At 43.1% G+C, this 15097-nt stretch overlaps 1 protein-coding gene across 1 annotated transcript; it reads left to right on the top strand.

Annotated features, from left to right (window-relative positions):
• Positions 1 to 9815: 9815 nt before the first annotated feature.
• LOC145353683 (iroquois-class homeodomain protein irx-1-A-like) lies at positions 9816 to 12809 on the top strand. The gene is made up of 2 exons (XM_080204455.1): positions 9816 to 10058; positions 11470 to 12809. Exons 1-2 carry the CDS (start codon positions 9816 to 9818, stop codon positions 12283 to 12285), a joined length of 1059 nt encoding a protein of 352 aa, XP_080060581.1. The 3' UTR covers positions 12286 to 12809.
• Positions 12810 to 15097: the final 2288 nt, after the last annotated feature.

The following is a 15097-nucleotide window of genomic DNA, read 5'->3' as shown; positions in this document are numbered from 1 at the left end:
GCCATGGAGACGTTCTATAATGGATACTTCACATCACCAGGGACAGCATCCAGAGTAGCATCATCATTTCTGGGCTAGGAAAGGTAAATATCAGCTGGGGATCCTGTAAATGATTGCCAAATAATGAATGTATTTTTATGTTGCAGTGATGCCATTAACTCCAGAAATGTAGACCCTCCCTCCCGTCTCAGTACAGTGTTCCAAAAGATAAACTTATTGCACTTTGGAAACTCAATGGCATCAGATCATCTGCTTTTTGAGGGCTTCCTAATCTGCTGCCAGTTCTTGTAACTCAGTGAGCTTCCCAGCAAAAGACCATAAGAAATAGGAATATGAGCAGGCCATTTGGCCCCTTGAACCTGCTCCACCATTCCATAGATGATGGCTGATCTGACATTCCTCATGTCCAGTTTCCTGCCCTTTCCCCGTAATCTTTGATTCCCTTACCTATCAAATATTTGTGTACCTCAGCCTTAACTATATGCTAGGACTCTGCCCCCACAACTCTCTGAGTTCCAAAGACTCACAACACTCTGAGAGACAAAGTTCCTCCCAAGGATGGACTCAGGTGAAAAATGAAAGCTCCAGAATATTGTTGACCTGGAGACATGATGCCATCAGTACTTTGACCATTCATGCATGCAGTCCCAGCAAGATGGCACAGGCTACTTGTGTTTATAGAGAGAGCAGTTCTCTGCTATCAGCAGCCAAACTGCCCAGAGGTCTCTAAATGTATAATAGTTGCATACATAGCCTACAGAGCAAAGGTATGGACCTATCCAGAATCATTGCTGACTGACGGAGAGGGCACTGACTCTCCACACATCTTTAAGAGTGAGTTAAACTGCTTCTTGTCTGGGCCAGAGATTGCCAAATGTGTGCACTTAATCCCTTTATCTGAAATTGATTCCCTAAGGGTATAGCACAGGTATTTTCCAGTATTATTCCTGGGCTATTCTCTGATTATTTTTCCCCTCTTCTGGCAGATTGGATGGCTATGGGAAGGGGAGTGGTGATTGGATATGTTTAGTCATAATCATCCACTAATCATCATGGAATATGGGGCAAGTTTATTTCTTTCCCTCTGCCATTTAATGTCATAGGTTGATAGAAGTGTAAAGTAAAATGTTGTGGATATTGGGTGATTGGACTCATCTGTGATGTTTCCCACTGCTGCTTACCATCCTATCTGGACTGATCCTGGAAGAATGACTGGATGCCTTGCATATCAAATTTCCTCCCAACACAATGAATGGCAGAACACTAGGAAGAAAAGAGGGCCCGAGAGATCTTGGGATCATGTTCATAGATCCCTGAAGACAGCAGGACAGGTGGATAAGATGGTTAAGAGGGCATATGGGATACTTAATTTTATTAGCTGAGGCATAGAAATGTAAGAGCAGGAAAGTTATGATGGAACTGTATAAAATACTCAGGCTACAGATGGAGTACCATGTGCAGTTCTGATCATCTCACTCTGGGAAAGTTATGATTGCTCTGGAGAGGGTACAGAGGAGATTCACCAGGAGATTGTCTGGGCTGAAGCATTTCAGCTATGAAGAGAGGCTATTTATCCAGGGTTTGTTCTTAGAGCGGAGATGGCTAAGGGGAGACATAATTGAGGTGTATAAAATTATGAGGGACATAGATAGATAGGGGTATTGAGAGGGTAAATAGGAAGGAACATTTCCCCTTAGTAGAGGGGTCAATAGCCAGGGGGACATAAATTTAAGGTAACAGGCAGGAAATTTAGAGGGGATTTGATGAAAAACATTTTCACCCAGAGGGTGGTGGGAATTCACAACATTTAAGAAGTGTTTAGATGAGCATTTGAAATGCCATAGCATACAAGGCTATGGACCAAGCGATGGAAAATGGGATTGGAATAGATAGGTGCTTGATGGCTGGCACAGACACGATGGGCTAAGGGGTTTTTGTGCTGTAAAATTATGATGTTATGAGAACCAGCGGGCCAGACTTCAACCGTTGCAGTTGTACATAAGAGATGGCTGCAAATAAAAGGTCCACTTGATGAGATGCTTGAGGAGAGAGGGTGTTCGCATTATTCTTGAATCACCCCCTGCAGAAAAATGGGGAAATCAACAGAAAAGGCCACATTTTAAGCAGTTAATCACTGGGTGGTCCTCTTCAGTCTTTCGTTGATGTTAAAATGTGTGAAAGCCATTTACTTGTCAGATAGCAAGACCTCATTAAAATAAAAACCACTGCAATTAGTGTTTGAATGAGATGTGAGGAGCAGTACAATGAACAAACATGAAAGAAGCTGACTTGGGGAGAGGACTTAGATCATCTTTGTGATACACCAGAATAAGAAAGTGTGAATAGGAGAAGGGAGCAAACATACTTACAGACAGATTTGTGAATAATACAAGTTTTCCATTTATCTATTAGTTGGGTCAATGTTGTTCTTCACTAGAGCTCTGGTTGAAAGTGGATTTGTCTTGAATTGACATGGCAAAGGGAAAACCCCAGCACCAATTAGAAATTAAAACAGAAGAGCCTGGAAATATACAACAGGCTTCCAACGAATAACCTGATGATTGAAGCATTATGATTAAATCCTATCCAATCACCATTTCCTGCAGAACCATCTTATCTGCTGGGAAAAGCAAAAATATAAAATTTAACATTTATTTAGTAGTCACAAATAGGCTTACATTCACACTGCAATGAAGTTACTGTGAAAACCCCCCAGTCGCCACACTCCAGCTCCTGCTCAAATACACTGAGGGAGAATTTAGCATGGCCAGTTCACCTAACCAGCACACCTTTGGACTGTGAGTGGAAACCGGAGCACCCGGAGGAAACCCATGCAGACACAGGAGAATGTGCAAACTCCACTCAGGCAGTGACCCAAGCTGGGAATCGAACCCAGGTCCCTGGCACTTTGAGGCAGCAGTGCTAACCATTGTGCCGTTGTGCTGCCCTGGAACTTAGGGTCTAATGTGAAAGCATCAGCAGCATGTTGCCACGGTGGTTAGCACTGCTACCTCACAGCGTCAGGGACCTGGGTTCAATTCCTGCCTCAGGTCACTGTCAGTATGAAGTTTGCACAGTATCTGCTTGGGTTTCCTCCAGTTTCCTCCCACACTCCAAAGATATGCAGCTTAGGTAGATTGGCCTTGCTAAATTGCTCCTTTGTGTCAGGAGGTCTCGAAGGGTAAATGAGTGGGGTTCAGGGATAGGGCCTGGGTGTGATTATGGTTGGCACAGACTCAATGGGCTGAATGACTTAGGGATTCTATGAAAATTGTATTCTGGAAAAATACCTCTGCAACACGATCAGTATCGGACCAATAGATTAAATGGACACACACCTTCCATGTGCTGCAATCTCTGCCCCAGTTAAGAACCAGTTTAACTCATGCTTGAAGTCATTGGAATTTTCAGCCATTCAGCATCACATTCCAGAGGCTTTTGCTGTTAAGCCCAGCTCCCTATGGGTTATGCACGCAGCCTTTCTTCATTTACAGGTCTCTTAAATTGCTCTGTCTACAAACACAGAAGCCTCACAACGCCAAGTTAAAGTCCAACAGGCTTATTTGGAGTCGTGAGCTTAGGGAGCGCTGCTGCTTCATCAGGTGATTGCATATAAATCTGTTGGACTTTAACCTGATGTTGTGAGACTTCTTACTGTGTCCACCCCAGTCCAGCGCCAGCATCTCCATCTCATGCTATAAGGTCAGTAATGCACTAGAACTTTAATTTTTCAGCCAATTCCATGCTTTTGGTTAGGACAGATGCGGAAGCCCTGCTGAGGTAGGGCAGTGAGGGTAATTTCCACATCTATTATGCAATTGGGAATGGGAATAAGGACGAGTCCATCTAGACTGGAGGTGAGGGCAGAATTGACCCAAACCCCTGCATGCTCATGACATCCAACTTTGCATGATTACTGAGGGAGAGGTGATCAGCTATACCAAGTTCCTGGGGACACATAGCCCATGCTAACTATCTTGTGGATGAGTATCTCAGCCAGAAGAAGCAGGTCACAACTGCTGAAGTATTTTAAGAAACTACCAAAGTCAGCTTTGCAAAGATAATTATTTCTTGCCACATAATTTCCTCTCTAAATCTCTTCAACTCTGCACTTTTCTCCATTAAGTTTCTTTTCAAAACCCATCTTTTTGACCACACTATTGCTTAACTCCTGTAATTTCTTGTTCTTTGACTCAAGGATGTTAAAAGCTATTAAATAAATGAACGTTATATTCTCCAATTCTGAAGGATTTCTCAAGTTTTGTGGAGATCTTCAAAATTGTTGTAATCTGGAATAATCATTTCAAATATAATTAACGTATACTTTCAGTAATGGAAAAATCATTTGACCTTACTGTCTTGATTACAAAATTTCCTCAATATCAATTACGACCATTGTCCCAATAGGGACATTTCAACACATTCAAGTTGTTGCCACAATATCTTTAATGATTTCTTCCTCTTATTCTTCCCTTCCCACTCTTCCAGTCAAGTCTTAAGGGTGGAGCACTAACTCTGAACACTGACAAGGTCAATGGAGATGGTATTTAAACGTAAGAACATAAGAACTAGGAGCAGAATTAGGCCATTTGACCCCTTGAGCCTGCTCCGCCATTCAATAAGATCACAGTTGATTTTTCTCGTGAACTCAGCTCCACTTACCTGCCCACCCATAACCCTTAATTCCTTTACTGTTCAAAAATGTATCTATCTTTGCCTTTAAAACATTCAACAAGGTAACCTTAACTGCTTGACTGGGCAGGGAATTCCACAGATTCACAACATTTTGGGTGAAGAAGTTCCTCCTTAACTCAGTCATAAATCTGCTCCCCCTTATTTTGAGGCTATTCCCCCAGTTCTAGTTTCAACCCACCAGTGGAAGCAACCTATCTGCCTCTATCTTATCTATTCCCTTCATAATTTTATGTGCTTCTATAAGACTCTCCCCCCCGCCCGCCACCCTCCATTCTTCTAAATTCCAATGAGTATAGTCTCAGTCTACTTCGTCTTTCCTCAGAAGCCAACCCTCTCAACTCTGGAATCAACCTAGTGAATCTGCTCTGTATCCACTCCGGTGCCAGTATATTCTTTCTCAAGAAATATAATTTAATTTTAATTTAATTGTGGCCTTTCCCAAATTTCCATGGGTGAATGACTGAATCAGTTGTAACATTTGTGGGGTGCATTTGTTGATCTCTGAATCCTGTCACAGAATGATGGGTGGAATTAATGCCATTCCTGCAATATTCCTGCAGTTCCATATCAATTTCCGGATTTCAGCCTCGCGCAAGGACAGATAATCCCAAGGAATGGACAAATCAATGGCAGACTTCTCTGATTCCCCTCCCTGGCTGCTTTCTTCCACCATCATAAGATAAACTCAAAGTCATCTCGGAGCAGTCTCTTTGCTTGGTTCTCTTGCTTGATTAGAGGCCAGTGTGAAGAAGCTGAAGCTATTATTCATCTGCGAATTGAGACAGTGAGTGTCAGCACCATATTTCATTATGGAAGGTATCACAGCCAAGTTGAATTCTGCTCTCACCTGGTCTCCACATATGTACCTTTGGTCAAGAGCACGCTATATTGAAAGTGTCAGCTGTGTCTCAGTCATGACCACTCTCACCTCTGAGTCATAAATGAAAGTTCAGCTCCAGCAAGGCTTAAGCACAAAATGCAATGCTAACACTCCAGTGCAGGAGTGAGGGAATGCTACATTGTTGGAGGTGCCACTGCAGATGAGATGTTAAACTGAGGCCCATATCGGGTTAATTCAGGTGGATGTAGAAAATATATGGTACAACTTGAAGAAGAGCAGAATAATTATCCCCAGTAACCTGATCAATACTTATCTCCATTCAATGCTACAAAAATATGTTTTATTATGTCCATTCTCATATTGCTGTTTGTGGGAGTTTGCATAGTGGCAGCTGTGTTCCCTGTATTATAACAGTGACCACACTTGGGGGAAAAAAAGTCTGCATTGGCTGTAAAGCACTTCGAAATATGGGGTAGTCCTGAAAAACAGCTACATCAATGCAAATCCTTCTTTCTTTAAAAACAGCAGCCTGGCTACACATCCTTACCTACTTAAGGGATACTGCATCCCACGTAAGTTTCTAACTGCTTGACTGTTTGAGCCTAGCACAGGATGGGACCACCTGCCTTATAGGTTTAATGCCAGAGGCAGGCCATTGGGTGATGTCACTGAGATTTCTAATTTAGATGAGTCTGGTGCAGAGAAATCCTTCAGTAGAAAGCAATGTTTCCTTTTTGTGTTTAAATGATCAAATAAAGATGGAATGTGCATTATTGTACTGAATATTCTGTAAATTCCGAAACTAAACTGTGACAAAACAGGTGTCCTTAATAGAACTTGCACACAGGTTCGTGTTATTGTGCTTCCATACTATAAGTTGATGCTTTACAACACATGGTTGGTATTAGAAGGGCTATGCAGTCTATTCGGGGGACCCCTATCCCTATGTGCTATATTGAAATCGTGAGTATGGAATTGTTACAGAGGAACTTTCCAAGGCAGTCCAAGAAACAAGAGTTAATATTTCAAGTCCGAATGTTTCTCCTTCGGAGAAAAATAACAACTTCAGTACAGTACCCAGGGCTTGGGCTCCAAGAAAATAGCTTGTCATACGGCCTCGAAACTTTCTCTCCACAGATACTGCTAGACCTGCCGAATCGCTCCAACATTGTTTTTATTTCAGATTTGCAGCATCCGCAGTTTTTATTTTGCTTTTACTTGAAGAGAAACAACCTAACTGGACTTGAGAGCTTCTTAGGCATTAGGCAAATGGTGTATATCTCACCTTCGTCAGTTCAAGAATGTGCATGTTCCCGCTGGTGTGAACGTTTACTAATTATAACATTGCTAACGGTGATATAAGCAGTGCAATGGACAGTGTCCTCACCTCTGTGCCAGATGCTTCGGGTTCAAATCCCATTCCAGGAATTGGAGGCCATTGAAGCTTGTTAGAAAAACTCGGCAGGTCTGTCTGGCAGCATTTGTAGCGAGAGAAACAGTTCACGTTTGGAGTCCAGCATTGGATTCGATGCTGAGTTTTTCCAACACTTTCTTTTAATTTCGGATCACCAGAATCCACAGTATTTGATTCTGGTTGTTAACCGAGAAGTCATGACCCCGCTCCCCCCCCCCCCCCGCCCCCCAACACTCAACTTGTCCATCTGCCATACCTACTGCCACCGTCACCTCATTTCCACTCAGATTGCTTAATGTTTACTCAATTGTTAGTTACACAAAGCTCTGAGCCCATGCTCAGAGTGGACGGGGCAAACCCAAATCCATCCCCTCACTTGCTCCAAAACCAAATTCCAGTTGAATCCTATTCAAAGTTCCTACAAAAGAGACACACAAGATCCAAGCTGGCAAGATAAGGCATTGTGCCCCATCTTGGGCTTGATCTGACGCTTGATCTTAAGTCAAAAGACCGAGAAGCAGCATGGTGGCACAGTGGTTAGCACTGCTGCCTCATTGTGCCAGGGACCCAGGTTTGATTCTTGCCTTTGGTCACTGTCTGTGTGAAGTCTGCACATTCTCACTATGTCTGTGTGGGTTTCCTTCAGGCGCTCCGGTTTCCTCGCACAGTCCGAAAGATGTACTGGTTAGGTGCATTGGCCATGCTAAATTCCCCCTCAGTGTACCCGAACAGGCACTTAAGTGTGGTGACTAGGGGATTTTCACAGTAACTTCATTGCGATGTTAATGTTAGCCTACTTGTGACGCTAATAACTAAACTAAAAATAAATATAAATTCTGAAATGCCAAATTATATTTCTCCAAGATCTTGCTGAGGACTTCCATTGTCTTTTTGCTTCCGAAGTTCCCTACAGCACAACAATCGATGCACTTCCAGATAATTGGAGCACCTTGAGGGTGGAGAACTGGTGATATATCACTGCAAAATTATTTTCCTAATACTACATACAGTATATGATGTGCAACTTTTGGAACAAAATGGGAATGAAGCATATTCCCCTCCTGATCACCAGTTCTCGGTCCTTGAGGTGCTGCAGCCCAATTATTTTTTAATGAAAGGATCACCGAGATAGGTCGCAGAATACACTCGGGTAGATAACAGGAGGATGGAGAGGCAGACAGTTCAAACCTTGAATACAGGAAACTTAGTCTATGAGTCTTAGTAAAGACTCATTTAATCGTCACCATTTACAGACCCCCATTCGACTCGAGAGTAGCAGGAATGGTGGCGCTGAGAGCAATATTTACACATTAGAGACTCCTTTGGCCCAGCGGTGAGCGGACGCTGTTAATAAATCCAATAGAAAACCGGAGGAGGTGGTGGTGGGGGCCGGGGGAAGTACAGCAAAGAAAATGTTTCCAGAACCCACTCCGAGAGAGGAAAGATCACAGGCGCAAAAAACTCAAGAGATTTCAAACATATTCAGTAAAACGAATGCAGCCTTTCGTCCTGTAGAAGAAAAAAACTGCACCAAAATTCTGAGGCAGAATACGCATGGTTGTGGGGAGAATGTGTGAAAATGGAACTCCCTGAGCTGCTCATCTGGACAGCCGGTGTAGACAGGATGGGCCAAATGGCTTCCTTCTGCGCTGTGACAATTCAGTGTTCAATCCTGGATGAAATGTTACTGCATAAAGGAATTGTCCGAACTGTTTACTGTGAAGTTCAATGGCTTACTGAGGTGTGCTGGCCAATGTTGGACCCTAACATGAACTTGCTGTATTTTAATGGAGTATAATTGGACTATAATTAATAACAAACAGCGTTGAAGCACGTTTTCCAAAATTAGACGTTTAGTTTCAGACGGCCATATATTTAATAATTATCCAGTTAAACTCAAAAGTTGAGGTCAAATTGACCTTTCCTGCCATCGGGCTAATCAATTGGAATCGATCTTCCCAGTCAGCCTTTTATCAATAGGCTACTTATAACAGATTACAGTTATATATCAAAAGGTTTTTGGTTAACCATACATTGACAAAGCTTTAGAAAGAGTGGCGCTGATATGACCATAACACACTGATTGAAAGTTCGGCTGAGGTGGAGATTTAGGCTTTCCCCTAAACCTGGCAGCGGCTCCCAGACGCTGCTATTTAAACGGGTACAAATCTCACTTGTGGATAACCTGCGTTTCCCGCTATTATTCCGAACAGATTCTCTGCTCCAACCCAGCTCCCTCTTGCCGAGTTTTCTAATAAGAGATCGGGGGTGGGGGGGGGACCGGGGGCGGGAAACGCGGAGAACAAAAGCTGATAAGCAATAAAAATAAAAACCTAAATGAATTAACGGTAAATATAGCGAATTAGGATTCCTCAGTCGTGAAACAATTTGAGTGGTTGAAGTGGGAAGAGAATGAATTGTCTGTCAGGGTCCGGACCGTTTGCTCACATACTGTAGTTTTAACTATTTCAGGACACTTGTAAATTGAAAACACTGTGAAGCTGCTTAGTTTGATTTTAAAGAGAGAATCTTCCTATTGTCTGATTTTACTTGTACTCAAATTTGAAAGGTGCGATTAATTTGCTGCCCAGGCAGAATTTCCCGTGGTGCTGTGTGCTGAGACAGTGTGTAAAAGCATGACTTTTATCACATAATAAACTTCAGTGTGTTTGGAAGTTGGAAGTGGGTGTCTGCTAATTGGGAGCTCGGTCATGCACTGGTTAAATCTCCCTAATCGTATGTAAATATCATTTACTGGGCTCCCGTCAATCACGCCAGCGCTCTCCAATGGACTGGACAGAAGGGGATATATAGAGACAGAAGGTGGATTAGTTTGATAGTGTTTTTTTTTGGTTGAATCGCATTATGGCTGTACCTCAGCTGGGATATAGCGATGTGGTCACCGCCGGGAAGGGATCTGCAATGAGCGCTCTGCCGGCTCTGTTTGTGGAAAGGCAAGCGGCGATGTTGGGCTCTCCCGCTGCCGCTCTCAGTCTAGGGGTACCCCCGCCTCTCCATGCACTCCTGGCCCGCTATCCGGGTACATATCCCATTCCACAAGGGTACAGCCTCCAGCCTTACCCTGATCTCAGGCATCTGTCTCATCTGGTAAGAAAACGTCCTTTTGTTTGGTTTTGGTTGTATTTTAAAAGTTTTTGAATTTCTCTCATGAATTAGTTACTTTTTAAAAATCGGGTTCTGTAATGCTTGAACTCGCACCGGTAGCACGAGGGGGCTATTCTGCGAGTGAAGTTCATCCCTCCTCACCGCCACACTTTCTGTGTTGAAATTCGACTTCAACATCAGTGAAATTTCGCCTCGTCACAATGCATTCTTTCAAGACCAGACCTCAAATTATCCACTGAGTTATAAATGCATTCAGTACAACACAACAAGCGCTAGTTAATATAAAACTAACCAAGTCAATAATATCGATACCAGGCTGCGTTAGCGGCATTGATTTTATCACCTTTTAAATACAATACTGTAACAATGCTAAATGTACCATGTAAGTTGATCAATGATTTCATGAACATCTAAATTTTTAAGACATACACCGAATTAAATATAAAAATACTCTATTTCATACAACATGTACTATGTCGTATAGGACTAGACTTGGAACCAAACATTCTGGAAGTGGAACGTTCACAAAATGTTTGCTTAAATCGCAGTATGTTCACATAATTTTAAAATTAAGTTTCTATATTACTGCACGGTTTACTCTGCGGCGGTACAAAATCCTTCACATAAGCAGCCCTTTTGTGAAACGCGACAAACACCCTCATCAGGTCTGGCAACATCTGTGAGAGGGAAAGAGAGTCAGTCTTTCAGGTCAATTTATTTAACATATAACTAAACGTAAGAAGCGATTTTTCAGTACGAAATATGTGACTGTTGCTCAGTGTTGACCTGATTGGAAAGCAGATGCCCCTCGGCCGGATGCCCATACCGATATTGGACTGCTGTCAGGTTGTGATGTTAGATGATTGGTCCGGCCTGTTTCGCAAGTTTGATTTTTAAAAACATGATCGCGGTTTTAAAACAACTTCACAAGTTTTCTAAAAGTTTAGAGTATCGTGCCATATCTTCGCTGAAATTGGCTTCAGATCTGAGGGTAGCTCAGTAAACTAGTTTATTTTAATCTCAAATTGTCAGAATACAAAAGTGGCCCAGTATAAATAATCCAGTCATCTATTTATGCAATAAATACAAACAAAAACTATTCCAATTTAGATTGGTAAACAGAGTCCGAATGAAAAAAAATTCTAATATGAAACATGACCATTCACTCAAACTCGAGCTTTGGGGTGTTTGTGACAGATAAATGAACGATATACATGCGAGTTGTTGTACAGAAGTTAAAAAGAATCTTAGTTTATACAGTTACAGTAATAGATGTAGTAAATATTATTATTACATAAAATTGTATCAAGTAGTGTCTTATACTAAATATTTAACGTTGTATATTATATTCTAACACGTGCACTATATTAGCTCACTTTAATTCTGATTTCAGGGGTCCCCCTATGAACTGAAGGCTGGATGCGTCTACTCCCAGGCCAGTTTCTCCCCAGCCGGAGCCCTTTATTCTCCTTACCGACCCCTGGCACACGGGGACCCGGGCCGAGCCAAGAATGCCACCCGAGAGAGCACTAGCACTCTGAAAGCCTGGCTGAACGAGCACCTTAAGAACCCGTACCCAACCAAGGGCGAGAAGATCATGCTGGCAATCGTTACCAAGATGACCCTGACTCAGGTCTCCACCTGGTTCGCCAACGCCAGGCGGCGGCTGAAGAAGGAGAACAAAATGACCTGGGTACCCAAAACTAAATCGGACGAAGAGGCAAGTGAGAGCGAGGACGAGGAAGACAAGAAGGAGGAGGAAGCTCTGCCCAAAGCAGAGCAGCAGGAGGCGGGCAACGCCGCGGGGCAGCAGGTTAACGGGGACTCGGGGGTACAGTGCCCTGCACACGGGGGTGTCACGGACTGTGAAAAAGAAGGTGCCAGCGAACTGAGGACACACTCGGAGGGAAGCGAGTCGAGAAAATCCGAATGGGCAGCACCCGGGGAGGGATGCACGGTACAGAGCGCAGGCAGCACCCAGTCCAAAGACAGTCCGCCTCTCAAACCCAAAATCTGGTCCCTGGCGGAGACGGCGACCTCCGAGCACGGGAGGAGCAGCCGGCCAGGTCCGCTGGGTGGCCGCTCTTCAGCTGCCCTCGGTCACTACCAGCTCTGGGCTGGTGCCTGTTTTGCAGAAGGACAGCTCGTATTAAACAGTCACTCCAGGCGGGAATCAAAAAAGAGAGACGGTGCAGGTACGGACCAGTGAGAAAGAGACAGATACCAACCGCAATCCTATTTGCAAATGTTGGACGTTTTCCGCTCCCGCCCTGATAATCTGCACTTTCATCTAGTTCCTTGGGATCTCTCTGCTGGGCAATGGTGTACTTTTGCCTAATGGTGCTGTGAACCAATCTGTCCGACTACGTTCTCAGTACTTGTGTAAATGAAGCGGGCGGGGGTCCCAAGGCATTAATTTATAGTAATGATCGCGATGTTAATAACATGCTTCGACAATTAATACAATGCAGTTCAACTGAGAAAAAGTTCTCCCGATATCACCCTGTTCCTTATATACTCACCATACTACTTAACAAACCCAAACCGCAATCTGGGCAAAGTGGAACTTTTAGCAAAAATGTGTAAATATTGTCAATATCTGAATCCCAAACAAATTACACGTGTGGACATACAGATGGACCACTCCTCTTACACCACAACAATACTCGGTCTCTAAACTGATTGAATAAGACTCGAATGTTCACACTTGTGAACCTGGTTGAACGTGGTCTGTAAACCAACTGGCTTATTCACACTTGATACATATCGTGGCCTGGTTAAAGTAGTAACAGTGTGGTCTGTAAACCAACTGGCTTATTCACACTTGATACAGTGGCCTGGTTAAAGTAGTAACAGTGTGGTCTGTAAACCAACTGGTTTATTCACAATTGATACAGTGACCTGGTTAAACTAGTAACAGTGTGGCCTGTAAACCAACTGGCTTATTCACACTTGATACAGTGACCTGATCAAACTAGTAACAGTGTGGAAAAGGAACATTCTCCACATTCGTTTGCAGGGTTACCGAAGGGTAATGTGTAAATGTTAGTCAGTGTGGCGACGTGCTATGTTCTTAAATGAATTTGTTATATCTCGATATTTTTACTTGTTGCTGAAGCCCAGAACTAGTGAAATCTAATCCGAAGATGTGGGTGGAAAAGCTGGGTGTCATCTCACTACAATCCTAGTTTTTAAAAACTTTTCATGGGTTGGGTAATAGCTTTTTAATGAAAACTCTGCCTTTGATCGGTGTTAAATTACTCCAGCTTGTAAGAGCGAGCACTGAAACAATTACCTTGTATAAGCTGCCTTCTCCAAAACTATCTCCAGGTGTTTAAACCTCCGAGATGTTTTTTTTTGGGGGGAAACGCATGCTGACCGGTTCTAATGATCTGTTTATTAACATCACAACTTTAAAGAATGAGAGAGTTAATTGGAGGAAAGAGCCAGGATTGGGAATACGCTGGTATTTATGAAAATAATCCAATCTAGCACTCGGGGAAATATCCATAAAATCTGCATCTTAAATCTATAGTTTTGTTAAAATTGCAAAATTATTTCAGTGATGCCAGAAGTAAACATCCACAACAAGAAAAGTGCAGAGGAAAATCCTAGTGAGAAGATTACCGAGGGTACCTTTTCCAGTGAAGCTTTGGCAGTCGAAACAGTGTCTTTGGATCCTGTTAGGACAGAAATGAATCGATTCTTGGTAAGCAAGGAGTTATCAGGCGGAATGCAGATTTGAGGTTACTATCACAGCAACCCTGATATTATAAATGGCGGAGCAGGCTAGAAAGGCCGAATGGCTTCTCACTCCTGTTCCTATCTTTCAGTTTTGAACACCTCTGTCTTCTAAACAATATCAGTCTATCTGTTAGTGTGGTATCTTTTTGAAACAGATTTTTCAGATTTTAATCTTTTTAAAATATCAATTAATGCACATCCCCTTTAATGATCCATCATCTTTCCCCCTGCTTCTGCTTTAGATTGTGCTTGCCGAAGTTTTATCCACCTTGTTCCAGGTTTCAGAAGCGGATGTGATCTTTTAACACAAATCAAAGGTTTTCTCATCTTTTGTCACAGTTTATCCAGTGTGCTTTGTATATTAAGTGTTTATACGGAAAAAAACCTGTGAATAAACATTGGGATATAAATTCTTTATATTTTGTCTAATAAACTACGCAGGGTTTTCTTTTCCTCTTCACTTGTGCAGTTTAATTGTGATCAAGTTGCCTTCTCTCTGACCAGGAGATGTTCGGGGGCGGGGCGTGGCAAAAGTCACTCTGGTGGTGACGAGTGCACCAGGAGCAAATTCATTACCTGAGGTTTTACCACATCTGGAAATACAAGAAGTTGGCTGCCAGTAAAAGTGCTCACGGATGTGACGGATGATTATCCTTCACAGATCTTCTAGCGCAGGAGAGGTATTGCCCTCACCACCCAGTTGGATGGAGGAGTTGCTAGAGGTTTTTTTCTACCAGCTTCTGAAGGCTTCCCGGGACAGTAACTGGCGGCCTTGCCTGTCGCACCCACAATTTAAAATGGAGCTCCGAAATAAAGCCCCTGAAATAATAGGCGGGACATGGCTTTCAAATTCCCCTTGCACGTAGTTTAAAGGAGGCATTGGCTTCTTTCAAATAAATGGACTGAGGCTTCTGTTGAAATTAGGAGTGGCAGTTTGGCACATAGGCACCGCATGGTAGCACAGTGGTCAGCACTGCTGCCTCACAGCGCCAGGTTCAAGTCTTGCCTTGGGCCACTGTCTGTGTGGAATTTGTATGTTCGCGCCCCTGTCTGCGTAAGCTTCCTGCCGGCGCTCTGGTTTCCTCCCATAGTCCAAAGATGTGTGGGTTAGGTTGATTGGCCATGGTAAATTGACCCCAAGTGTCAGGGATTTAGCAGGGTAAATATGTGGGGTTACAGGAGTAGGGCCTGGGTGGAATTGTTTTTGGTACAGCCTCAATGAGCTGAATGGCTTCCTTCTGCATTGTAGGGATCCTATGTCTCTAACTTAGGGTAGA

Source organism: Carcharhinus amblyrhynchos, chromosome 16, assembly GCF_965287045.1.
Source record: "Carcharhinus amblyrhynchos chromosome 16, sCarAmb.v2.hapA, whole genome shotgun sequence".
Lineage (NCBI taxonomy): Eukaryota > Metazoa > Chordata > Chondrichthyes > Carcharhiniformes > Carcharhinidae > Carcharhinus > Carcharhinus amblyrhynchos.
Note: the sequence above shows the minus strand (reverse complement) of the source record. Positions and strands in the feature narration are given on the sequence as shown.

Bases quoted from the DNA above. Each gene is read 5' to 3' on its own strand.
- LOC145353683 (XM_080204455.1), top strand. From the start codon at position 9,816: ATGGCTGTACCTCAGCTGGGATATAGCGATGTGGTCACCGCCGGGAAG. The intron at 10,059-11,469 runs GTAAGAAAACGT...TTCTGATTTCAG, and splicing joins TCAGGCATCTGTCTCATCTG to GGGTCCCCCTATGAACTGAA.